This window comes from Danio aesculapii, chromosome 11, assembly GCF_903798145.1.
Source record: "Danio aesculapii chromosome 11, fDanAes4.1, whole genome shotgun sequence".
In the NCBI taxonomy this organism is placed as follows: Eukaryota; Metazoa; Chordata; class Actinopteri; order Cypriniformes; family Danionidae; genus Danio; species Danio aesculapii.
The window spans coordinates 34,139,602-34,167,538 of NC_079445.1; the positions used below are offsets into that span (position 1 = coordinate 34,139,602).

The 27,937-nt window shown below is 36.1% G+C and overlaps 1 protein-coding gene across 1 annotated transcript; it reads left to right on the forward strand.

Moving 5' to 3' along the window:
• Positions 1-3,498: 3,498 nt before the first annotated feature.
• spoplb (speckle type BTB/POZ protein like b) lies at positions 3,499-27,927 on the forward strand. Its single transcript, XM_056468336.1, has 13 exons — positions 3,499-3,670; positions 7,397-7,510; positions 8,332-8,460; positions 10,322-10,437; positions 13,618-13,739; positions 15,654-15,805; positions 15,888-16,015; positions 18,882-19,059; positions 19,242-19,297; positions 22,149-22,271; positions 22,348-22,490; positions 25,287-25,340; positions 26,968-27,927. The coding sequence occupies exons 4-13, from the start codon at positions 10,360-10,362 to the stop codon at positions 27,110-27,112; spliced, it is 1,179 nt and encodes a 392-aa protein (XP_056324311.1). The 5' UTR covers positions 3,499-3,670; positions 7,397-7,510; positions 8,332-8,460; positions 10,322-10,359; the 3' UTR covers positions 27,113-27,927.
• Positions 27,928-27,937: the final 10 nt, after the last annotated feature.

A 27,937-nucleotide genomic window follows, 5' to 3' on the forward strand; every position in this document is an offset into this window, starting at 1 on the left:
AGCTCACATCTTTTAACACAAATAATAGCATTTATTTCTTAAACTATTCAAACCGGCAAGTCACTTTTTCATCTGTTATTTTTCCATGAAGTATATCTCCCCTGGCTTAAAGGAACTGCCTTTCATTTTCCATTGAGTGAAAGCCTGGATTTGTTGAGGATCATTACCATTACAACGGCCCCTGCAAAAATACTGTTATCTTCTCCAGAGATATCAAAGGATGATATGTATTGGCATCTCATTCGCTCTCACGGACATGATACAGATCATTGAGGATATGCTAATGATGGAAAATATACATTTAGGTTAAGTTAGGGAATTGAATAGTCATGCCTTCATCATGTACAGCTGAGGTCACAATTATTAGCCCTCCTGTGGATTTTTTTACTTTTGTTTTTTAAATATTTTCCAAATTATGTTTAACAGAACAAGGAATTTTTCACAGTATTTCTGGTAATATTTTTTCCTCTGGAGAAAGTCTTATTTGGTTTTTTTTCAGCTAGAATAAAAGCAGTTTTAATTTTTTTAAGGTCAATATTGTTAGCATTATTTGTTTACAATTGTCTACAGAACAACCCGTCGTTATACAATAACTTGCCTAATTGTCCCGATCAGGTTTTTTGCCCTCATGTCCGAGTGATTTGATTTTGAGTATCTACCAATACCGAAACCCGGTCTGATACTTCTATAATACTTAAAAAAAAAAAAAAAGAGAAGAGTGAAGAAACAGATCCAGGATGTTCCTTATTTTTTATTTAATTCACCTTATTTTAATATTCAACAACTCTGTTAACAAACAGAGCACTTCTGTGAGGTAGCTTGAACAATCAAGTAATAAATAACATCAATTCTTCCCTTTTGGACTTTAGTGCAACAATAAATATTTTAAAAAATCTAATATAAAACAAATAGCACCTCAACTTAAAATACCTGGCAGGCAATGGCAAGTTTACATATCTCCATTTGCTATGGCAATGTTGTCGTCATCAACTTTATAATACCTCCAGACCGCAAACATACTCGCGATTTCTGCTTCAAGCTGATTCCATGTTCTACTTTGCCATTTAACCAATAGCGTCTCTACAACAGAGTGATGATATATATATATATACATATATATATATATATATATATATATATATATATATATATATATATATATATATATATATATATATATATATATATATATATATATATATATATATATATATATATATATCGAGTCCTGATCGGGAGGTAACGTACGATTCAGATCGAGTCGGAAACTGCTTGATCAGGCCCGATTTCCAATCATGTGATCGGATTTGGACATCCCTACTAATTACCTTTACTTGCCTAATTAACCTAGTTAAGCATTTAAATGTCACTTTAAGCTGAATACTCGTATCTTGAAAAATATCTAGTAAAATATTGTGTACTGTCATCATGACAAAAATAAATCAGTTATTAGAAATGAGTTATTAAAACTATTATGTTTAGAAATGTGTTAAAACAATTCAGTTAAACAGAAATTGGGTAAAACAATACACAGGGGTGCTAATAACTCAGGAGGGCTAATAATTCTGACCTTCAATTCAACTATATGTAAAAGGATTTTGATTTCCTCAAACAAATACCAAGAAAACATTATTGCTGAAAAGATACTTAGACTATACAGAATCACTTAAGTGTACTTATGCTGCATTATGTGAATTATTTGATAAACTATTGCAGAGCGGGGACAAAAGTAACATTAGACGAAAGTAACAAAGTGATTTTCTTGAACCCTGACAGCATTTGCTTTCCAGACTATAACAGCACATTCAGCATGCAACCCTTGATGAAGCTGCCAAATATCATGTGGTTTCGGGTTTGTGTGCCACAGTTAGGTCTAAATTTCTGCTTTTAAGTGCATAAAGTAAATTATTAGCCGTTTTTTTCCTTATTATAAGTTTTGTTTCTCTTTTCATGTGTCACACTAATGATCAATCTACAGGTTAATGCAATAACACATCCTTAAGTTTGCAATACAGTTTAAAAGTAAATCAGGTTTAAATGGCAAGAGTTCTTGTTCCTGATATTTATCCCCCTCTGCTAATAGACATGCGTTATTTTTCACTTCCACATTAGAGTTTTCAGTATTTAGATTAAGATGATTTATTATTATTATTTATTTATTAATAAAAAATGAATGCATATTGCCAATTATAATTAAAAAAAAAAATTGTACAACATGTTAACATTTTGCATTGTTGGATTGCTTTTGAAACATTTGATGAAAGTGAAATTTAAAATGAAAATGCATTTAATTTTTCTTTTTGCAAAAATAAAGGACAAAATATATTTGCAGTAAACATTAACAAGGAGGACAGCACAGTGGGTAGCATGTTCGCCTCTTAGCAAGAAGGTCGATTGGTTTGAGCCTCGGCTAGGTCAGTTGGCATTTTATTTTTGTATTATTTTTTAGGGGTTTTCACCTCTATTGTGATAGGACAGTGGAGATTTAGAGACAGGAAAGTATGAGGAGCAGAGATAGGGAAAGGGTCGGCAAAGGACCTCGAGCCAGGAATCAAACTAAAAGTTAGCATTTTTGTGTGGGGTTTGCATGTTCTTCCCGTGTTGGCGTGGGTTTCCCCCAGGTGCTCCTCTTTCCCCCACAAGTCCAACTGGGTAAGCTAAATTACCCAATTGGGTAAGCTAAATTGTCTGTAGTGAATGTGTGTGAATGACTGTGTATGGATGTTTCCCAGTGATGGGATGCAGCTGGAAGGGCATCCGCTGTGTAAAATATATGCTGGATAAGTTGGCGGTTCATTCCGCTGTGGCGACCCCAGATTAATAAAGAGACTAAGCTGAAAAGAATATGAATGAATGAATTAACAAGGTCATAGTCAGATATATTTAAAATAAACAAGATTAAGCCAGCAAATCTAGCAAATATTGTGTTACTTTTGACCCAGCCACGTATGACTTTCATCCCTGCTGAAGGAGTCAAAAGTAGCAATGTGCAACTTTTGTTTAAAGTGAAGTTATATTGGAGTTGTGCTACATTTGTTCAAAATATCACCTGATTTTGATAGAGCACTGTTGTGAGTTAGTAACCACAGCAAAAGTACATTTCTGCTAAAAACTTTATCTTTTAAAATTAGGTTTTTATGATAAATGGTACTTTTGTCGCTCTCTCGTACTGATGAAATGCGTTATTTTTACGATCTGTTATCTATATTTTCATGTATATATGTATAATCATATCAGTTCCTCGCTTTATGGGAACTGCTAGCACTTTTGCAACTAACTGTATAAGCTAACTTTGCAATGCATCATAAAATATACTACTGTACTAATGCCAGTCTTATGTAAGTAATGACAGCAAACCTAACTAAAAACATAACCCTGATAATTAGAACATCAGTAGTGGAAAATCGAATAAGAATTTAGTGTAGGCTGCTAACTAACTGAGCTTGTTATTAGAACAGATGGTTTGAGAGGAAGTTCTGAGCGCATGCGCAGTGCGCCTGCCTAGAGCTGAAGCGCAGGCAGCGCTATGAGAGACCGAGAGAGAAAAACACCCCTTATCTGTAGAGAAAGGCTCAAAAGTTCACTCGTTTCGCACAAAATTCTTTCTGCGACTCACTCAGGTCACATATCGTACCGTGTTTCTATGTCTGTGATGCGGAGTGTCTGAGAGGTTTGTAAAATTATTTTTTTCTTGCATTTTGAACACCGCTCTGCGCACTGACACAAAGACAGATGCTTACTCGATCTGCACTATTATGTGTTGCTCTGGGACAAACAAATCAGATCCGTGCGGGGTTTAGTAGAAGGATCTTTAGTTGTTTCGGCCGTTAAGCAACATTGTTGGCTCGGCTTTGTTGTGGTTCTGTCTCTTGTTTGGGCCGTGCGTGAAATGTAGGCCAGACGAGACGAGCCTTGCTTGGCTAACTTGGTTTCCTCGACTCTTTTTCTCTTCGTTTTCCGCATCAGTCGCACAACTAGCGGGTTTAACGGAATGGCGACAAGTGTTCGGCGTTCACATGTCTGTATAAAGTTGTTCGAACGCGGTAAGAAACACGGTTATCGAATTATAACAGAAACTTGGGGCGGATGGGAATGATTTCGTAGCGCATTACAGCGTTGTCCGATTCCCGAACGAATCATTTCTTTTGAGTCGGATCTTTTCAGTGAATCCAGTTCGCATAACTAGTGCTAGGTTTCTTCGCTACTATCGAATCGTTTCTAGCGGTTTGCAACAGCTCACGCGCACCAACCGTATTAAAGGGTAGTTCACTTAAAAACGAATTGTGCTGTATATTTACTTGTCCCCGTGCCATTCAACATGTAGGTGCCCCTTTTCCCTTAAATACAACATTAAAGAAGATTTAAGCTGAATTCGATGTCTTTGTTGTTTCCTAAAAAACAGTTAATCACTACCAGCACCTTGAGAGTAAAATTAAACATATACAGACAACACAAAATTAATAGATCATGTGGTAATTTCATTGGCCCTTGAATATTTCCAACTTGTTATCAAACAATTTCAATATTTTCATCTATAACAAGAGCAATTTAATCCTATTTTCACGTGAAAACAGCTATGATAACATTATTAATCAATATCTGGACCTTTTTGGATTCTTGAAAGTTATGGAAATTAAAATGTAAAAAAGGGAAATACATAAGGACCACTGTTATTGTTTACAATCCTCAATATGGTCGATAGACATGTCTGCTACAGGTTTTATTTTTGTATTGTCCCTATACGTTTAAATTTGTGGCTTCTGGTGAGTCTTAGGAAGCAAATCATTCTCTTGCAAGATGCTGAACATTATTACGACATTTATGATATTATTACCCGTAATCCTCAGCCTCGACAAACAGTTCTGAATGCATTCAGATGCCTGTCACATGACGCATACACTGATACAAACTCATACAAGCGGATGCTGTTTGTTTACTATGGGGAGGGTTTGTTGTATTGTTAATCGTTTTGATACTTGTGGTTATCCTGGATCCTTCAGCCTGTATTAAAAAGTTGGGGAAACCAGAGGAAACCCACACGAACACTGGCAGAACATGCAAACTCCACACAGAAACACCAACTGGCCCAGCTGGGACTCGAACCAGCAACCTTTTTGCTGTGAGGTGACAGTGCTTACCATAATGCTTATATAATTATATGTATAAAATAATTATATCTGCCTCGCTTTATGGGAACTGCTAGCACTTTTGCATCTGACTGTGTAAGTTAACTTTGCAATGCATCATACAATGTACTATAATGCCAGTCTTACCAAAGTAACTGATTGCTGTCATTAGACACTTACACTGACATAAACTCCAATGCAAGTGGATGCTGTTTGTTTTCTATGGGGAGGGTTTGTTGTATTGTTTATCATATTGATACTTGTGATTATCCTGGATGCTTCAGCCTGTGTTTAAAAGTTGTAAACAATCACTTGAGTTTGTGTGTGTGTGTTTGCACCCACATGTGTCAATGCGACAGGAAGCTTGTCCTTCAGACTGTTGTGAAAGATCAGGACTGATTGGAGAGGCTATGGATTGAAGCTAATGACATTGTAAATAATGTTCAGTTTTGTCACATTTAACCCCAGTGTATCATCATGGGCCACAGATATTAGTTTTGTTTTGTCTTAATTTTATTTACTTTAAAAGTGCTGGCGACCGTTTACTTGAATTTATGGTTCACCACGGTTTCAGCCAAACCCCCCCCCCCAAACATTCATGGTTAAACGAAGGGGAACAAAAGTAAGCTACATCTTTTCAGAATTTAGTGAATCAAGCCTTTAAATTTGACTACAGTAATCCACATTTCAAGTGGATCAAAAAGTCAAGACAAGAATGGGTGTTGTTCTCAAGGTTTAGGACAGCCTTGATGAAATGTTTTGATCCACTTCAAATGTTGATTGCTAAATAGCTGTTGCCATTGCCTATAAATAGGGTATTTGCAGAACTAGTGTTTCTTTCCATACCGATATACTTCTGGTGAATGTTTAATGTGACTTTTTTAATTTTATACAGTTCCTTTTACAGCATCGATGTTGTAATGTGATTAAAATATAATCTGGTAAATAGACTTCAGTGTTCATTTAGTTGTTCAAGTGTAAACAGAGATAAAAAGCCATTTACTTTCGCCCGTCAGGATCAGCAGACTAGCGCAGAAACGCCATTGGAAATACTGGAGTATAATAAATTTAAATACTTTAAAGATATGGCGTGGGAAAATGTAATGTAATGCAGCGCTTCTTGTACATTCTGAGACTCACTTTATAGTGAATATCATTTCGGCAGTGAAGATAATTGATTTTTTAAAGAAAATAGACTTTAAACGTGCCAATTTCAACTGCATACCGTTCACCAGAAACATTTGAGCCAGGTTACTGACAAATTAAAAGTCCTTTTGCATGCTTCTGCATATACCCATTGTATTAAACCAGTTAACTTTAGACCTTTACTATTGAAAAAAACCACTGTGTATTTTTTTGCAACTATGCGTTTTGACCATTTTGAGGGATGTAAACAATAACAATGGTCATATTCTATTTCCTAGTTTTACATTTTCTATAGCTTCTGAGAATCCCAAAAGGTCCAGATATTGATAAATAATGTTATGATAGCTGTTATTATGTTAAGATATGATTGAATTGCCTCTTGTTACGGTTGTGAAATAGTTTGACAACAAGCAGGAAGTGTTCATGGGCCAATGGCATGGTCACATCGAAATGGTCTATAAAAGACCTTTGGGGCTGCATGGTAACTCAGTGGTTAGCACTGACTCCATACAGCAAGAAGGTTGCGGATTTGAGCCTTAACTGGGCCAGTTGGCATTTCTGTGTGACGTTGGCCTGTTCTACCTGTATTTGCGTAGATTTCGTCCGGGTGGTCCGGTTTCCCCCACAGTCCAAAGACCTGCGCTATAGGTGAATTGAATAAACTAAATTGGCTGTAGTGTGTGAGTGAATGTAGGAGTGTATAAGTGTTTCCCAGTACTACTGGTGTACTAGTGTACTCGCAGTACCGCCGCGTAAAACAAATGTCGGAATAGTTGATGGTTCATTCCGCCGAAGGAAAATGTATAGGACTTTGAGAAAGTTCCTTCCTCAATTTCATGGTGTGTGTGTGTGTTCTCCTCAAATGTTTCACAGTTGGCTTGTGTTTGTTTCTGCGTCGTTTCACCTTTCAGATGACAGAACGTTCCCAAACACATCTTGTTTTTTTTTCAACCCCCCCCCTTTTAGTTCTAGATCATCGTGTTCACCTCCCTCAAATCTTTGATGTTCAAATCAGCATTCTGATGTCAGTAGTCTAAGAGAAACATGGGTTGCAGAGCAGTTGGGACAGAACTTGACGCTGTGCCAGTGTATATGTGGTCTTAAAATGCAGTTCTCCCTGCCAGGGTTCAGTGAGTCTGCTGAGAGTGGCATCCCACAGAAGCGCCCTCATCTGCCAAGCTCTCCTCTCTGGAAGGCACGCAAAACTCCCACAAGTGAGATTCAGCATTCTTACTGAGGTCAGTGTGTGTATGCGTTTTCATACGGTCAGCTGGAGAGTATAGATGAGTTTAATGAAGACTTGATTTGAAGCTCATATTGTTGATTAATACAGTAATAATAATTATCAGTAGGCCCACACAGAATCTGTGCGCACAGAAATTGGCAGATTTGTAGCCCATCATTGAGTCTATGTATTAACTTGTGTAAATGTGTGTACATTTATTTTTATTCAGCTTTTAAATTAATTTCAGTATTAATATTTACCAATGTGAAAATGTTCATATGATTTATTTGCAATACAGTTTGTAACATTTTCTGTCTTTTAGTAGATATATTATACGAGAGACTTTCTTTGTTGATTTAATTGGATTTGCATTTTAAACATTAAATAAAAGTGATTATTTTTTATTTCATATATTAAGTTGTTAGTTATGCTACTATTTTTATTTTTCTGCAAAATTCTCTGCAGTAATAGCAAAGAAATGTCTGCAGATTCTGTCTGGCCCTACTTATCACCTATACAATTACAAGGACATTTATAGCCTCGCAATAGTATAAAATAGCTTTCTGTCCTTGTCTGTCTGAAGGTATTTTGTTTTGTAATGATGGTCAGTTAAAGTCTGCACAAGTTTGTAATGTCTGGTTTACAAAAATAGCAAGAAATCGCAAGAAATCAGTTGGCTTTATATATTTTTATTGATTGATATCTGTTCTTGCAACATCGAATATATTACTTAATATATTATTTATATAACTTATTATTTAAGTGCTGTAGGTTTTGCTGGTGTTGAAGAAATTCATGCATGTGTGTGTGGTAAGTTGTGTCTGTGCTTTCTAGGATGACTTGTTTTAGAGGCTGAGGTCAGTATGCACTGTTAGTCATTGTTTCCAGTCACAGACGGCTGTGTCTCTGAGCTTGAGCACAGGGATGACATGGAAACACAACCTGCTGATCTCTGAAAATAAGGTATTCTTTGATCTTATACATTTTCAATGACCTTCTGTTTGCCCCCCCACGCCCCCCTTCCATTACAGTAATATACAGTTATGTTTCTGCCACCATTGGAACTTTATTTTTGACGTATCCACTGCTATTTGCAAAATCTAGGCCAGTAGGGTTAAGATTCATCTTTTGAAAGAAATTAATATATTTATTAAACATACATTAATCAAAGTAGCAGTAAAGACAAAAATAAAAATAAAAGAGTCCTAAAAATGTTTTGTGGGTTCTACAAAAGTATTAAGTAGCACAACTTTTTGCAACATTGGTTATAATAAAAACAACTCCTTAGCAAATTTGCAATTTAGGATTTCTGAAGGATCATGTGACATTGAAGACTGCTGAAAATTCAGCTTAGCCACTCACCGGCCACTTTATTAGGTACAAGAACTGGGTTGGACCCCTTTTGCTTTCAGAATTGCCTTAATCTTACATGGCATAGATTCAACAAGGTACTGTAAATATTCCTCAGAGATTTTGGTCTATATTGACATGATAAAATCACGTAGTTGCTGCAGATTTGTCAGCTGCAGATCCATGATGCGAATCTCCCGTTCCACCACATCACAAAGGTGCTCTATTGGAATGATATCTGGTGACCGTGGAGGCCATTTGAGTACAGTGAACTCATTGTCATGTTCAAGAAACCAGTCTGAGAAGATACGCGCTTAATGACATGGCGTGTTATCCTGCTGGAAGTAGCCATCCGAAGATGGGTACACTGTGCTCATAAAGGGATGGACATGGTCAGCAACAATACAACAATACTAGGGTGTGGCATTGACAAAATACTCAATTGGTAATAATGTGCCCAAAGTGTGCCAAGAAAAAAATATCCCCCAATATTCCCCGCTCACTGCATATCATTCTAGAGATGGTTGTGTGTGAAAATGCCAGTAGATCAGCAGTTTCTGAAAGACTCAGACCAGCCCGTCTGGCACCAACAATAATGTCACGTTCAAAGTCACTTAAATCACCTTTCTTCCCCATTCTGATGCTCAGTTTGAACTGCAGCAGATGGTCTTGACCATGTCTACATGCCTAAATGCATTGAGTTGCTGCCATGTGGTTGGTTGATTAGAAATTTGCGTTACCGAGCAGTTGGACAGGTGTACCTAATAAAGTGACCAGTGAGTGTATATATTTATTAACTTTTTTTGGACAAAAATAGAACATTATTTTAAAAAAATCTTACCAACCCCAAACATTAAACTGTATTGTCAACTTGGATCAAGTCAAATTAATTGCTATTTCTTATCTTGAGGAGGCATGTTTTGACTTTGTGATTGGGCTTATGATTTCATCTTAATGAATAATAAAATGCAGTAGGTTTGCATCATTTAAGGGAATATCTCAGTAGTTTTGGAGTTTTAAAAAAATCCAATAACTAGTAACCAGTGTTTTCCTGAGTTTGTTCTTTGCTCCTGCTTTATTTATCATTTTTATTAGCAACATTGTGTCTAAAATGCGAAATCACTCAATAATAAAATCTTGCATGTTGAACTGTTCGATAAAACAAATATTGTCAGTTATTATGGTACACTATTAGAGACCCTAAAACAGCCGTATAATATGCCAAAACACCATTGCTATTGGTTCCCTTCTTCATGTCATTTGCATTGGTATAATTAAACACTTCTGCCTTTAGCAACCACTAAATATAAACTTTGACCTAATAGTCAACCTCGCTTGTGATTTATTTATAGACATTTGAGCGCACCGCCTTATGATTGTAACCAGTTCTGTATTGGGAAATCATATTGACTGAGTGGCTTGTTTTAAATACAGTTGTACAGTTTTGACTTAATTTTGTGTGTTGGCCGAGCAGTGAGCTAATTCAGGGACCTGGAAGGGTGAAAGCAGGCCATGTCACGGGTTCCCACGCCCCCTCCACCGGGGGAAATGACATCCGGACCTGTGGCGGAGAGCTGGTGTTATACGCAGGTAAGAGAGAAAGAGAATGATGCTGTGTGTGCTTGTGTTTTAATAGTGATTTAAAATGAAATCAACCTTTTTTTTAATACTGATTTATCCAATGTGTCAGAAAACATCCCTATCAACATCTCCTACATGACTGAAAATGCATGTCAGAGGCAAAAATGCATATAAAATTGTATTCTACATGCAATTATTATTTGCCACATCACATTCCAGTGCATGTTTACTTCAGGCAATATAGCACTTGTGTGTTGTGCTGTGCTGCTGATTCTAATGGGAATACATCATAATGTCAATAGTAAATGTGCACCCTGATGAGGAACAGAAAACAAGTCATTTTAAAAGTTTTTTGGAGCGCAAAACTGCTCTTGGAGCTTTGTATGATTACAGTTGAACCACTGAAGTCACATGGAATTTTTTGAGTCTGCTGTGTTTTCAAAATCTACAATTTGGAGGGTCATTTTGTGGATACCTTTTTTAGGAATTAATTCAAGTGTATACTCCATCAAGGGCATTTAGATGTGCTGAGCAAAGTTACTGTTTAATTTTTCTTGCATGAGGTTGAAAAAAAGTGGGTACAGGTTCTTTTGCAATAGTAGCCCCAAGACTTAGAGATTATTTGTGTGTTTGGCCAAAAAACATAGTTTTTAAATATAGTCTTAACCCTTGTGTAATGTTCAAATTTACTACCCTTTTGTTATGTTCGTGGCTGTTTTGCCCCATTGACGTCCATTATAATAACATTCATTGACACCATTTTGTTATTGGTGGTTTTCCCTCTTGGGGAAAGCTAAAATTTGTAATTTTTACCGCCGATTATCAGTTGGCAGCATTAACCCTTGAGATAGGCCTCTGAAAAAACATTTCTGGCGTTTATATAGAGTTGTAACAGCAAATTATAGTATGTGGATAAATACACTTACTATATTTACTACAGTGCATCTGGAAAGTATTTATATTTTTTATGTTACAGCCTTATTCCAAAGTTAATTAAATTAATTTATTTCCTCAATTCTACACACAACACCCCATAATGACAATGTGAAAAAAGATTTTTGAAAATGTTGCAAATGTATTAAGTATCCACAGCCTTTGCTAAAAACTTTGTTGATGCACCTTTGGCAGCAATTACAGCCTCAAGTCTTTTTGAATATGATGCTACAAGCTTGGCACACCTGTCTTTGGGGATTTTTGCCCATTCCTCTTTGCAGTACCTCTCAAGCTCTATCAGGTTGGATGGGAAGCGACGATGTACAACCATTTTCAGATCTCTCCAGAGATGTTCAATAGGATTTAGGTCTGGGCTCTGGCTGGGCCACTCAAAGACATTCACCGAGTTGTTGTGAAGCCACTCCATTGATATTTTGGAGGTGTGCTTTGGGTCATTGTCCTGCTGGAAGATGAACCGTCGCCCCAGTCTGAGGTCAAGAGCACTCTGAAGCAGGTTTTCATTCAGGATGTCTCTGTACATTGCTGCATTTATCTTTCCCTCTATCCTGACTAGTCTTCCAGCTGCTTAAAAACATCCCCACAGAATGATGCTGCCACCACCATGCTTCACTGCAGGGATGGTATTAGCCTGGTGATGAGCGGTGCCTGGTTTTCTCCAAATGTAACGCCTAGCATTAGCTCCAAAGAGTTCAATTTTAGTCTCATCAGACCAGAGAATTTTGTTTCTTATGGTCTGAGAGTCCTTCAGATGCCTTTTGGAAATTTCCAGGTGGGGAGTGGCTTCTGTCTGGCCACTCTACCATACAGGCCTGATTGGTGGATTGCTGCACAGATGGTTGTCCTTCTGTAAGGTTCTCCTCTCTCCACAGAAGAATGCTGGAGCTCAGACAGAGTGACCATCGGGTTATTGATCACCTCCCTGACTAAGGCCCTTCTCCCCCGATCACTCAGCTTAGATGGCTGGCCAGCTCTAGGAAGAGTCCTGGTGGTTCCAAACATCTTCCACTTAAGGATGATGGAGGCCACTGTGCTCATTGGAATTTTCAGAGCAGCAGACATTTTTCTGTAACCTTCCCCAGCCTTGTGCCTCGAGACAATCCTGTCTCGGAGGTCTACTGACAATTCCTTTGTCTTCATGCTTAGTTTGTGCTTTGACATGCACTGTCAACCCTGGGACCTTATATAGACAGGTGCATACCTTTTCAAATAATTTCCAATCAACTGAATTTACCACAGGTGAACTCCAATTAAGCTGCTGAAACATCTCAAGAATGATCAGAGGAAACAGAATGTACCTGAGCTCAATTAAGAGCTTCAAGGCAAAAAGGCTGTGAATACTGATGTACATGTGATTTTTCAGTTTTTCAAAAACTCTTTTTTTTACATTGTCATTATGGGGTATTGTGTGTAGAATTTTGAGGAAATACATTTATTTAATCCATTTTGGAATAAGGCTGTAACATAAAAAAATGTGGAAAAATTAAAGCGCTATGAATACTTTTCGGATGCACTGTCTGTTCTGCGAGCTGAGCTGCTTATTTAGATTTTCTCAGACATGTCAAGGTAAGTGTGCAAAGTCTTGCACTCTCTCACACGCACACACTATATATCTCCATATAAAGCAGCCAAGCTTTTTTGCAGTGCAACTGATGATCAACAGCAAAAATGACCAGTTGTATCTTCCCCAACAAGGAAAACCAGCAACAATCAAGAATGCATGATTATATGCTGTCATGGCTTTGTAATCTAACAATGTCTTTATATTGGAAGTCAATGGGGCAAAACCAGCCACGAACATTATAAAGGGTAGTAAATTTGCCCAGAGTTCATTGAGTTTTTGAAAATTTTCAAAGCATTTTTGCAAAATATGTGTCAAAGTAAGATTTGTCACCATAAATCATTCCATTTGCTAAAACGGAGAAAGTTGCCTTAAAACTGATTCTACTCTTTGGCTTTTAACACATTATAAGTATCTAATCTATAAATATCAAATATTTATATCACAATATAAATATCAAATATCTTTGTTGCTGTATGTTTGTTTTATGTTTTTTTTTGCTTTGTTTTTATGCTTTTACAGCTCTTTGGTAAAGGCTTTTTTTTTTTCTTTTTTTTTTAGGAAAAAGTGAAAACAGACTAGTGTTACCATGGCCTGAGCAAATAGAAGATGGATATTTCTAAGCTGAGAGTGTGACTTTTATAAATATCTTATTTATCTTCTATTTTAATCTGCAGGTGAAAGTTGTGAAATTTTCTTATATGTGGACGATTAACAACTTCAGCTTCTGTCGGGAGGAGATGGGAGAAGTCGTGAGGAGCTCAACCTTCTCTTCAGGCCCCAACGACAAGATGAAATGGTGTGTTTCTCTGCGTTCAGAGTGTTGTCAAGTGGCCTCTTAAGTCTTCTCTCTAATGCTGTCAATCCTGCCCTACCAAACACACTCGCAGACACGCTCAAATACAGGCTTGACCTTTCCAAATATCATTGTCTGTGGATCCACAGCGGCCCATTTTGATTTAGGTTGGGTTTACACTGAAATCTTCTGGGACACATTTTGGAGATGGCCAAAGATATGTTTTACACTGACAACTGATTAATTGATTTTACGATGAATGCTAGAGTCCAATAAAGTTCAGACAATATCTAATATTTTGGGTCACAGTCCTGCCGCAGTGTCCTCTGCAGTCCTTAAAAAATGGTAGATACAGTGCTGAACATATATGAATACACCCCTCACAAATCTCTCATTGACATTGTTTTTTATAGCAAGCTTTACAATGTTATATTTGTGCATATACAATAGATTAGCTCCAGATTTACCTTCAGTACTGATTAATCTAACAAAATAACATATGATAGCAGTCCAAAATTAGTACTCAACTTTATATGTTAGGGGGAAAAAAAAGCAAAATTCAAGAGAAACAAAAAAAGTATAATATTTTGTTGAAATTTTGTAGTTTTTTATTTTATTTTTAAAATATTTTGCATGAATTTAAATTATCTTTCTATTTCTAAAGATGTTTGGTAACTAAAATATCAATTTAATAAATATATCTTTTTAATAAATCTGTTTTGTTTAAATGCACCAATATATATGACCTATATTCACTGAGAAATGGATAGAAATATTAATTTTCAGAATGGAGTGTACTTGTTTATGTTAAGCACTGTGGATGGATGGACGGACGGATGGATAGATAGACAGATAGATAGACAGATTGATAGATGAACGGACGGACGGATACACAGACAGATGGAAAGATATATAGACAGACAGATGGACGTATGGATGGATAGATGGACGGATAGACAGACTGGTAGATGGACAGACAGACAGATAGATATGGATGGATAGATGAATGAACAGACAGACAGATGGATGGACAGACAGATAGATAGACAAGCCGATGGATGGATGGATAGATAGATAAATGGATTGATAGATAGATAAATGGATTGATGAATGGAAAGACAGATTGACGAACGGATGGATGGATGGACGGACAGTTAGATAGATGGATGGATGGATGGATGGACAGCTATGTAGATGGACAGATAGATAGACATGTAGATAGATGGACGAACGGATGGATAGACACCGATAGATGAATGGACAGATTGATAGACACAGATAGATGGATAAACTGATTGATGGATGGATGGATGGATGGATGAATAGATATGTTGATGGACAGATAGATAGACTGATATATAGATGGATGGACAGAGATAGATGGACAGATATATAGATTGATTGACAGACAGACAGAAAGATAAATAGGCGGATAGATGGTTAGACGGATGGATGGACAGATGTATAGATTGATTGATAGACAGACAGAAAGATAAATAGGCGGATAGATGGTTAGACGGATGGATAGACAGATATATAGATTGATTGACAGACAGACAGAAAGATAAATAGACGGATAGATGGTTAGATGGATGGACAGATAGATAGACTGATATATAGATGGATGGACAGGGATAGATGGACAGATATATAGATTGATTGACAGACAGACAGAAAGATAAATAGACGGATAGATGGTTAGTCGGATGGATGGACAGATGTATAGATTGATTAGAAAAATTATAGTCTAGCTTTATGATTTTCTTATATACCTGATATATCTTTTCTTATTCTTTTTAAGTGGTTAGATTTCAGTAATGTTTTTAGTAGTGTAGTTGATTTATTATTTTTGACACAAATTTTCTTTCATATTTTTGTTGGATTAAAAAAATGAAATGTTTTTTGTTTTGTCTGTAGGTGTTTGCGAGTGAACCCAAAGGGTCTGGATGACGAGAGTAAAGATTACCTCTCACTGTATTTACTGCTTGTCAGCTGCCCAAAAAGCGAAGTAAGAGCAAAGTTCAAGTTTTCTTTACTGAACGCCAAAAGAGAAGAAACTAAAGCCATGGGTAAGACTTTTCTGGACATTCAGAGAGATGACTTTAATTACATGGAAAAGCCTTTTAATCATATCCATGCATCAATTGTCAGAAAGCCAAAGAGCCTACCGCTTCGTCCAGGGAAAGGACTGGGGCTTCAAGAAGTTCATCAGGAGAGACTTCTTGCTGGATGAAGCAAACGGACTTCTACCTGACGACAAGCTCACCCTGTTCTGTGAGGTAATGGATTGTTTCATGTAAACTTTGGCTATGGCTACATTAGTGTGCTATTGTTTTAAAATCCACAACTTTTAGCAATGGTTATGCATGGCGTCCACGCTACTTAGTTTTCAACCCTCAAACATGGAGGTATTTGAAAAGCCTGCAGATGTTTTAGCTTGGGCTGCATTTCAGTAGCTGTCCACATTCTCTGTGATTGCATTTGTTTTGTCAAGCACCTCTTATATGACCATTACATAGGTTATTTTAGTGTCACACCTCAAGTTCAAAGAAAGCTCATCCTGTAGGTTTTTTTGTCAAGTTATATCCATGTTGTAATGAGAAACAATCATAGCAAAACAATCATATTTGTTCTGTGTTTGTATTATTATTATTATTATTATTATTAGTAGTAGTAGTAGTAGTAGAAGTAGTAGTAATAATAATAATAATAATAATAATAATAATAGTAGTAGTAGTACGCTTCACGCGGCTGCCATTTTAAAACACGAAAGCGAGGCTGCAGTGGGAAGAAACCCGGAAGTATAGGATCAGCACTGTAAACATTGCAGCAACATGCTTTGTACTATAACCCCCCAGCTGTTGCCACAATTTCAGAATGCAGATATGGTGTAAACATTACTTTAATATCATTCAGTTTAGTTTAATCTAAACAATTAAAAGCATATTAGGCATCAAACAACATCACAATCTCTTTCAGAGTAATATGCTCAAGTGTCCTCCTAGGCTTCTGTTCATGGCAGCAGGTAAACACCATGGTGATGCTTCCCAGCTTCAGCCTATGTAACCCGGGGAGTGATAAAACTATGCAGTCCTCTGTAGCACATCCTTGTGTTGTCTGTAATAGTGTTGTCCTGGAACTGAAGTTTTAAAAATGTTCAATTCCCGCTAACATTTAAGCGCCACTGAGCGCTAATAAACACCGCTGATTAGCCGTAGTATTCACCAGTGCTCAACAGAGAGGACTTTGTAGAGTTTAAAGCCGTGAAGATTAGTCGATTCATCAGTGGATCGCTCATCTGTGTTTGTGCTCTGTAAGCATCTGTGAAGTGCAGTGAACTGATGACCTTCACTGCCAATCACAGTCATTTCTGTTGAGCACATGAACACAATAGCAAATCAGCGCTGTTTAAGAATGCCATCAACCGTGCCTTAAATGTTAATGGGGAATGGACTTTTTTTTTTTTTATTTCAGAACCGAAATTTAGTATCGTGACAAGTCTAATACAGTGAAAGAATCAGTTCATTAACTTGAGTTTGATGAATGGCATCTAAAACGTGTGTAGGGGGAAAGAAAATGTTTCCCTCACTATAGCTGAAAATGAGGTCCAATATTCCTTTTTATTTTCACTATTCATTCAGAACGGACATTTGAGTCACTCGGAAGGCAGTGAAAGTATAAATTTGTGTCGATTTCTCTTCACTGATAAGATATACAGCCGGGTACATTCCTGTGTGACTCAAGCGATACTTCCGGGTTTCTTCCCACCACAGCCTCGATTTCGCTGTTTAAAATGGCGGCCGCGTGAAATCAGTCTATAGTAGTAATAGTAGTAGTAACAGTAGTAGTAGTAATAATAATAATAATAATAATAATAATAATAGTAGTATAAGTAGTAGTAGTAGTAGTTGTAGTAGTAATCGCAGCAGCAGTAGTAGTACAAGTATAATAGTACAAGTAGAAGTAGTTATAGTTGCAGTAGTAGTAGTAGTTATAATTATAGTAGTTGTAATAATAATAGTAGTAGCAGCAGTAGTAGTAGTAATAGTGATATTAGTAGTAATAGTATTATTAGTAGTACTAGTAATAGTAGTAGTAATGGTATTATTATTAGTAGTGGTAATAATAGTAGTAGTAGTAGTAGCAGTAATAGTATTGTTATAATTAGTCATAGTAGTAATAGTGGTAATACTACTACTAATTATTATTATTATTATTAGTAGTAGTAGTAGTAGTAGTAGTAGTAGTAGTAGTAGTAATAATAATAATAGTAGTTTTAGTAGTTATAATAATAATAATAGTAGTAGTAGTAATAGTATTAATATTATTAGTAGTAATAATAGTAGTAGTAGTAGTAATAGTATTAATATTATTAGTAGTAATAATAGTAGTAGTAGTAGTTAGTAGTAATAATAGTAGTAGTAGTAGTAATAGTATTATTAGTAGTAATAATAGTAGTAGTAGTAGTAATAGTATTATTGTAATTAGTAGTAGTAATAATAATAATAGTAGTAATAGTATTAATATTAGTAGTAATAATAGTAGTAGTAGTAGTTAGTAGTAGTAGTAATAATAGTAGTAGTAGTAGTAGTAATAGTATTATTATTAGTAGTAGTAATAATAGTAGTAGTAGCAGCAGTAGTAGTAATAGTAATATTGTAATTAGTAGTAGTAGTAGTAGTAGTAATAATAATAATAGTAATAATAGTATTAATAATTTAATAAATTTTTGGTAGATGTTTATATGCCTAGTATCCATACTCGACCTGTTATGTTCATATTTTCTGATTTGTGTGTTTACTTTTTATTTTATTTTAGTAATTTCTTTATAAATTAATTAATTAATTTCATGTTGTTCTTTTGAATACTGGTAAAAATGAAAGCGTTTACTGTCAACTCGAACCTGACATTTAAAACTAGACATAAGCTGTTTATGATACTTACAAACAGCTTTTTGATCAGTAACAGTACACACAGTTTAGTACTATAATTATATTGTCACTCATATTTTATGGTTTTATCTTGTTCTGTTCTGAATACAGGTAACATTTAAAGGCTTTTAACTTGAATTTTCTAATGCTGTGATTAAAATGAAAGTGTACACTGAAAGTTTAGCCTCAGAAACATCCTTGCTGACTTGTTTAGGTGAGCGTGGTTCAGGACTCTGTGAACATCTCTGGCCAGTCGAACACAAACATGCTGAAAGTTCCTGAGTGCCAGCTTTCAGATGATCTGGGCAATCTGTGGGAAGGCTCCAGGTTCACTGACTGCAGTCTGTTTGTTGGAGGACAAGAGTTCAAAGCGCACAAATCCATCCTGGCAGGTGAGTTCAGTCACCGACAGACGCTCGGGGTCCACAGACTTTTGCCTCTCTAAAAAAGACAAGCTGCACAGACAACAATGGAGAACGTTCAGTCAAATGATAATGAGGCACATGATGAATTTGGCTGTACTTTACACACACATGATTCACTCCAAACTGATGATTCATGTTTGCTTTCACAGCGAGGTCGCCAGTATTCAATGCCATGTTTGAACACAAAATGGAGGAGAGTAAAAAAGTGAGTGATAAGATACAGTTGATCTCCATTCTTTACTATTACTGTTTACTACATTATGGATGGATGGATGGATATATGTATATTATTATTTAAAATGTTTATGCAAATAATTTTGTTTATTAAAATGATTAAAAATAAACATTTTAAATAACATAAACTACATTGATGTTAAATGTTTATTTTATATATAATATTAATATATTTAAATACATTTTACATGTTTCTTTTATTTTAAACTAATGTCTTAAGCTAAATAACTCAATTTATACTTCTGCATTTTTTGCATATACGTTTTAAAGGGATAGTTCACCCAAAAATTCCAATTTGCTCACAATTTATTCACCCTCAAGTGGTTCCAAGCCAGGCATCTCAAACTCCCGGCCTGCCAGCCATTTACGGACCCCCCTCCTCCTACCTCAGGCCCGCTACTGACGTTAAAAATATAACAAGATTCTGCCCCCCAAAACATATGTTTTGAATCGCAATCGTTGTGCGTATAGCCACTTGTGGTTTTGACTCTGACCTATTGGACGTTTAAAGTACTGCACTATATTATACTGTATTTGTTTTACTTTCGTTTTTTAGGCGGTCGAGAGTAACGCATATGCAGATTATTTCTGTGGCTGATTTAAATGCTCTTATTTTTGTAAATATTCAAGGGTCATTTGATTATTCAGTTTTATACCCCCTGCATTTTGTTGAACAATTTTGACATTGTTCTATGAAAACTATATGTACATTTTACTGCTGGTTGAATTGAACATGTTAAAGTAAATGTAAATATATATACTTACTTTTCCCGTCTTTGTTGTAGTTTTACATAATAAAAAGAATAGTTGTCAGTAAAGTTATCCAAACTGCTTTCTGCTGTTCTTAAGCTAGCTGTTAAACTCTTGGTAAAGCAACAATTGGTTGGGACAGAATAATAATAATTATTATTATCATTATTATGACTATTTAAATGTCAAAATGCTCATTTAAACAGCCACTGATATATTTCAGCAGTTGTGTGAAGCAAAATGCTTGAATTATAAACATCAGGAACTTTTTTTTTTTCTTTCTTGTGCTTAAATGTTAAAACGGCCGTCCTATGAATTGTCAGTCCCTGAAATGGCCCCCCACAAATTTGAGTTTAAGACTCCTGTTCCCAGGGCCGGATTAACCAATGGACATTATGGGCACAGGCCCAGGGCCCCGTGCGCACTTTGGGCCACTGCGAGGGGGTGAGAAATGCAGATTTCAGAGTGTCCGTTTAGGCTAAGTGCAAATAGTGCACCTCGTTAAAATAAACTATTTAAGCGATTTTCACCCATCAGGGTTTAATTGACAGAGACAAGATAACTAAAGAGCGCCACTATTAACAGCTTGAGTGATGTAGATTGTAAAGCACATGGCAATATGTTATGATGCAATCGATCTTCAACCCTGTTCGAATTCAGCGTCTGACGAACTCATTTTTCTTTTTTTACCCATCACATATCAGATTGGAAATACATTTATTTTTAATAGACCGGAAGTCTTTTTGTTTAAAAATGAAAATAATGAAAAAGTCACAAGTGCCTCGTGGGTATTTAATAAAGTTTAGCCTATTTCATGTGTATAACAGCATCTAAATAGTTATTTTAGATATTCCATAAACAGTTCTTGTACACCTGGTGTTAAATGTTAGCGACATCTTAATAATTTGTATTTACAATGTTAGTCAACCTACTTCACCCATATTCTCTGACCTCATGGCTCCGTTCTAGACGTTTACTAGATGGCACATGTCTCAATAAAGGTGCCTCCCTCTCTTTAAAAAAGTACATTTTGCTTAGACAACTATATATTTTCCTCTTACCAAATAGTAGCCACCTAATAATAGTATTATATTATCATTATATTTAAATTATCTGAAAATGACACCATCAATAAAAAGCATACAGATTTTTTTCTTTTCTTTTTTAACTCAACAGAATGCTGTAATAAAAAATTATTATATTATTCTTATTCTATATTAACTATTGGGGTGCTGCCGGGTAGGGGGCCCTACAAGGCAATGCGCCCAGGGGCCTCTGAATTCTTGATCCGGGCCTGCCTGTTCCAAACCTTTATTAGTTTTTTTGTGGTATTAGTGAGGCCAGCAGGGGGCGCTCAACCTGTAGTCTGTGTGGGTCCTAGCGCTCCAGTATATTGATGGGGACTCTATACTGCTCAGTGAGTGTTGTCTTTCAGATGAGATGTTAAACCGAGGTCCTGACTCTCTGTGGTCATTAAAAATCCCAGGATGTCTTTCAAAAAAGAGTAGGGATTTGACCCCGGCATCCTGGCCAAATTTGCCCACTGGCCTCTGTCGATCATTGCCCACTAACCATCCACATATCATAATTGGCTTCATCACTTTGTCTCTTTTCCACCAATCAGCTGGTGTGTGGTGTGCGGTCTGGTGCAAAATGGATGCCATTGTAAAGTGCTATATAAATTTGAGGAATTATTATTATTGTTGTTGTTATTATTATTATTATTATTATTATTATTATTATTATTATTTATTCTGTTGAACACAAAAGAAGATATTTTAAAAAAGTAACCACTGACATTCACAATAGAAAAAACTAATTCTATGGAAGTCAGTGGTTACCAGTTTCAAACATTCCTCCAAATATCTCCTTTCATGTTCATCAAAAGAAGTAATGTGTCATTTTTGGGTGAACTAACCCTTTAAGTAACAAAAATGTCTTAAGTTTCATGGTTTTACCTTTAGTAAAGTCTAATAACACTAAGCTGCAGTCAATACTATGATATTTTGTACAGTTTTAAATCACATTTTATTTCCGTCAATACAAACATCATACTCTCCACCCTTTTGCAGAACCGTGTAGACATCAGTGACGTGGAACCGGATGTATTTCGGGAAATGATGGTATTTATTTACACTGGTAAAGCTCCCAACCTGGAGAAAATGGCCGACAACCTGTTAGCTGCGGCAGACAAGGTTAGTGACTCTGAAGAGTTTTCTTCTTGTTTCTGCTGTCTGTGGTTGATCTGTAGTGTATTGTTTGTGTTTTCAGTACGCTCTGGAGAGATTGAAGGTGTTGTGTGAGGAGGCTCTGTGTAACAGTCTGTCTGTGGAGAACGTGGCTGATGTCCTCATTCTGGCGGATCTGCACAGTGCAGAGCAGCTCAAAGCACAAGCCATAGACTTCATCAATCGGCAAGTACACACTCGTGCTCACTATCTGAAAAAAACCCCCCCAAAAAACAAAAGGCAATCTTTTGTTCACTAGGGCTGGCCTATGATTAAGTCAATCAACAGAGATTTTTCAGTGTAGTTTATTTGCAAACATATCCATGTGTAATACCACAATGTCATACATCTATATCTATTAGAGCAGCAAAGAAACCTGGGTGAATGCAAAGAGAGAAAATTCTGAGGAGTAAATAGTCGGTCACTTGTAAAGTGAAAGTGTTCAAACACATTATCTATGTATAATAACAGCAGTATAAAAATAAACTGTGTGATTGAAAGATCTAAACAGTGGTCTCCAACCACCGGGCCACAGACTGGTACCGGTTCTTGGATCAAGTGGTACCGGTCCGCACAAGAATCATTAATAATTGTCATTTTATTCATTATCGGAATGAATGAGTTCATAAAGTTATTATCTGAACGGTCTGAACGATCTTTTATTTTGAAAAATCTTTTATTTTGAATAATGACCGTATTCTCTTGGTTACATCTCGGTCACTTGAGTGCCTAAATTTAACCCACAAGCAGCAAAATGAGTAAGAAACAGACGTCTTTGGAAAGCTTTTTTGCTAAAGGGAAAAGGCAGAGTGAAGGACCCCCGAACTGCCAAGAAATAGAGCCACAACACATTTGTCAACAAATCAGGTGAATCCACCATGTCTGTGCAAAAAGATCAACTACTGGAGATCGCAAATGAGAGCGGCCTCTTAGGGCCTGTTCTCATATCACGTCTTTTCTAGAGTTCAGACAAGTACCTTTTTTCCAATGGAGGTGTGCGGCTTGCGCTTCTAGAAGGGCCCAGTTGAAAGAATGCCGTAAGCACAGTCACGTGACAAGAATAGACCAATCAGCTTCATACATAATATGTAATATACACAGTTTGGTCGACTAACTATCTCAGACAAACACAGAACACCCAAACACTTAATCCATGAATAACACTTGTATCAAAGAGACAGCAATGTTTTGTAAGCTTGTCTTCTTCTGAGAAAACAGTTGATGGTCGCCTAGCAACCTACAAATACCCCAGCCCACACCAAAGGTTGACAAAACAGTTGGGGATTGAATTAAAGACAAGACAGACGAGACAGACAGACAGATGATAAATGTTTTATAATGCTCTGTTTGATGTAAACACAACGAATGTTTCAGCATTCATATGTAATATTTGTCATGCCAATAAAGTAAATTTAAATTTACATGACAAACAGACGATAGATATAGATAGACAGACGGGTAGATAAACAGACAGGCTATTGTATTTACTGTGTAAATATTTACCAGTTTAATAACCGTGGTGCTGGTGTGTGTAATATTTATCCTATATGAGAGATATGAATATTTTTGGTCAGTAATGCACACCTTCATATGGGGTTTTTATAATGCTATAACCGCTATATATTATATTTTATAACCGCTATAATGCGGTTCACCTTTTGCAGCCTTGCAGTTTCGTGGATTTTTTTTTTTTTTTTGAGCAATTTGACATCCTTTTTTTTTGTTTTACAGCGCATTGTGTTCTGCGTCCTGATTGGCTGTAGACAATTGTCAATCAATCTCCTCCGTGTCTCCTGTACAGTACAGTATGCGTTCAGCTTGCCAAATTAAAATAAATCTTTGATAACTTGCAGTTTAAGGTTTAACAAGCATGCAAAAAGGGTTGTACTGTCCGCAACAAGACCATCGTAAAGTGGGTTGCACACTGGATGTGCCACGCCACGCAGCGCCATGCATTTTAGAATTGTAAACATAGGTTTATATCAGGGTGAGCACACCAGTGCCGCTGTCTGCAGTGCCCAACTATGACTCCGGACACTGTTCATATGTCTGCTGCGCCACAGAGTGCCATCTGATTGGGATGTCAAAATTAATAGTTTCTTCGGTGCACCGCGATACAGATGAGGACAATTCGGTATCGGTTCAGTAATAATCATAACCGGTTATTATGTACTGACGTCATTTATCTCATATGCGCTATGTCACAGTAGCTTACTATGGCAAGGGAGGCGAGCGCGAGTGTTCACAACGCTCTGACTACAAAAAATGTGAATGCACGTCTCTGGTGTGTGTTACTTCTAACTGCCATGTGAGCGGCGTAGTTTGTGGATCAGTGACAGCAGGATAAAGAACATTACGCCGGATGCCAACATTATCCGCACAAAAACTAAACAGCTTTAAGAACCTTTTGCTGACGGAACCTTTTGACGACAGGTTTTGATCTTTGCTTTGATTCTGTAATACTGGCCTTATTTTATTACGAAAGTTTGAACATTGAGAGTGTTTAAACAAGAGAGAAAAGGGTGGAAATGTGAATGCCTGTCTGACAAAAGTGTATAAAGTGTGTAGTGAGGGCTTTTACAGCCTTAAAACATCTGTAATAATTGTAAAGCTCACTATTTTGCAAATTTCGCCTATTCTGGATTATTTTTAGAAAGTAACTCTCGCGATTAATGAGGGACCACTGTATCTATCTTAAAAAAAATTCCTCCTGTTATATTGATATTAAGGTTGAAGAGTTAAAAGAACTGTACTGGAGTTTGACTGTAACATGAACACAAACACACACCTCTTAAACTAAAAACAGAATTTCTTAAACCAGGAATAAATGTGTCATTTTTACCAAAAGAACCAAACTGAACACTCTTACTTGTGATTCATTTGCGGGACAGCTGATTGGATGATGAACGTTCTGATGGTGAAGGGTGTAGCTGCAGTGCATGTTGGGATATCCGTGTAACGTTTGCTCTTCTCTCTCCTCAGATGCAGCGTTCTTCGACAGCTCGGCTGTAAAGATGGCAAGAACTGGAATAGCAAGTACGTGTGCCAACATGCTACCATCTCCCACAGTCCTCTGTAAATAAAAATCATGTCTGTGTTTAACAGGAACTCTAGTTTGCTAGTGACTAAGACCTGCCAAGCATCATGAGTCACGGAACAGCTTGTGCATAGTTTATTTATTTAGTTTTAGGTGCATGATCCTTTTGATATGCAAACAAAATGTTATGATTATATATTAATAAAATAATAATAATAATAATTATTATTATTATTATTGGCTTTGGATGAAAATATACATGCATATTATATTATATTATGTTATGTTATACTATATTATTCAATCATCTATGACACAACTTGAGGGTTTTCTTTAAATATATATGTGCAAATGTACCTTTTTATGCAAACAAAATGTTACTATTATTATTTTATTTTATTATAATCCATACATCTATGGCTTGAGGATTAAAAAAAACATATTTGTGCATTTTTTAAAGATATATTATATTATATTATAATCCATGCATCTATGGCACAGCTTGAGGATTTTTTTAAAAATATATTTGTTCATGTTCCTTTTTTATGCAAACAAAATGTTATTATTATTTTTATTATTAATAAAATAATAATAATATAAATGTTATTGTTATTATCTTCGAAAGAAAACATACATGTATTTAAATTGTATTATATGATTATTATTATTATAAAAAATAAAGTTTGCATTTTTTAAAGAAAAGTTTTATACGTTACATTTAATTATAATCCATGCGTCTATGGCACAGCTTGAGAATTTTTATATATTTTTGCATATTTACCTTTTTTATGCAAGCAACATTTTATTATTATTATTTTAATTATTTATAAAGTAAATATTATTATAATTATCTTTGAAAGAAAACTTACATGTATTGTATTTTATTATAATTTATGCATCTATGACACAGCTTGAGGATTTAAAAAAATATATATTTGTGTATGTTCGTTTTTTATGCAAACAAAATGTTGTTATCATCTTAGATTATTAATAAAATATTAATATTAAATTTGGGGGGGAAAAGCATGTATTGTATTTTATTATATTATAATCCATTTGTTTATGAAACAGCTTGAAGATTTAAAAAAATATATATTGTGCAAATTTACCTTATTTATGCAAGTAAAACTGTATTATTATTATTATTATATATTATTATTTTATATTATTAATATTACTATTATTAATATCATCTTTGAAGAAATACAGGCATACATGTATTGTATCATTTATTTTTATTTTACACAACCAAAGGTAAGCATTTTTTTGTTATGAATATGATTATCATTATGCTGTTAGGTGCCTTCCAGTGAATTAGAAATATACAATATATTATTTATATTATAATATTTATTTATTATAATTTTTTATGGTAAAGCTGCATTTTCAGCATCAGTGTCAGTCTTCAGTGTCACAGTCATTTCATCATTTATTAGTCTGTAATGAAACGCTAGTAAATTGTCTGTTGATTTGCAACATTACTATGCAGAATGTGTGATATTTATTTGGTTAAACCTCCTGCCACAGATCCAGCAGATAAAGCTTAATCCCCGATTATTTTCCGTCAGTGTGACCAGTGTCATGTCATTTACACATAGTAACCTTGAGTCTTGTTTTTTCTGACAGTCACGCCGCAGACATAATGGAAACGGCAGGTTGGAAAGCCATGATTCAATCCCATCCTCACTTAGTAGCAGAGGCGTTCCGCGCTCTGGCTTCGGCCCAGTGCACACCATTCGGCCTGCCTCGAAAACGGCTAAAACAATCCTGACCTCCGTCCTCACAGACTGCTTACAAACCAAACGCATGAGGAGGCAAAAGCAACCCTTCTTCCCCTCCGTTTTCACTCGCCCGTCGCCCCATCCAGAGACACGATGGAGGAGCTCGTTCAATCCGAAGAAATGGACTTCGCCATAATGTTTACTACGAGTGGCATCGGAGAAAAGGCCTTAAAGGATCTGCCTGCTGCGACTGATCCCAGACCTGTCTGGATTGCACTAGCTCCCACATAATGCAGTAGTTTTAACATGGTGGTGTTTAGGACCTTGTATGTTACGTGTTGTTGAGGAGGGCGAAGGTTTGCGGTCGCCCTTTTTGTGAACTCATGGTCTGATTTTTTTTCACCAACACTCACTAGTCGCAAAGCCACGCACACGCATCGAGTGCAGAGACACTGACACTTTTAAAGTGATGACGTTGTCGGCAGAATGTCGCTTTGTATGTTTATCGTCGTTAAAAAAAAACGAAGTATTAACTGAGGTCGTGCTGTTGGATGCTTGGTGAGAAGAGTTTCACGTCGAGTATTACACGAAAGAAAAAAGCGGCTGAAGATGTCGATATTTTGCACCAACTTATACTATTGGTAAATATGAAGATTTGTTTACCGTGCTGTTTACAGAAATTAATTTCCCTTTTTTTTTTCCCGCACAAGAGTTAGGTCGGACTTTTAGTTGGACTTATTTTCCATGGTTTAACGTACTCCGTGATCTGGAGAGTTCTTTGTGTTTGGGGGAAGAAAACATTTATTGTGGTTCAAAAGATCTTTGATTTATTGCTTTGGAAATAAAACTGGTCAAAACGAACAAAGTTGTGTGTA

Bases quoted from the DNA above. Each gene is read 5' to 3' on its own strand.
- spoplb (XM_056468336.1), top strand. From the start codon at position 10,360: ATGTCACGGGTTCCCACGCCCCCTCCACCGGGGGAAATGACATCCGGA. The intron at 10,438-13,617 runs GTAAGAGAGAAA...TTTAATCTGCAG, and splicing joins AGAGCTGGTGTTATACGCAG to GTGAAAGTTGTGAAATTTTC. The intron at 19,060-19,241 runs GTGAGTTCAGTC...TTGCTTTCACAG, and splicing joins GCACAAATCCATCCTGGCAG to CGAGGTCGCCAGTATTCAAT.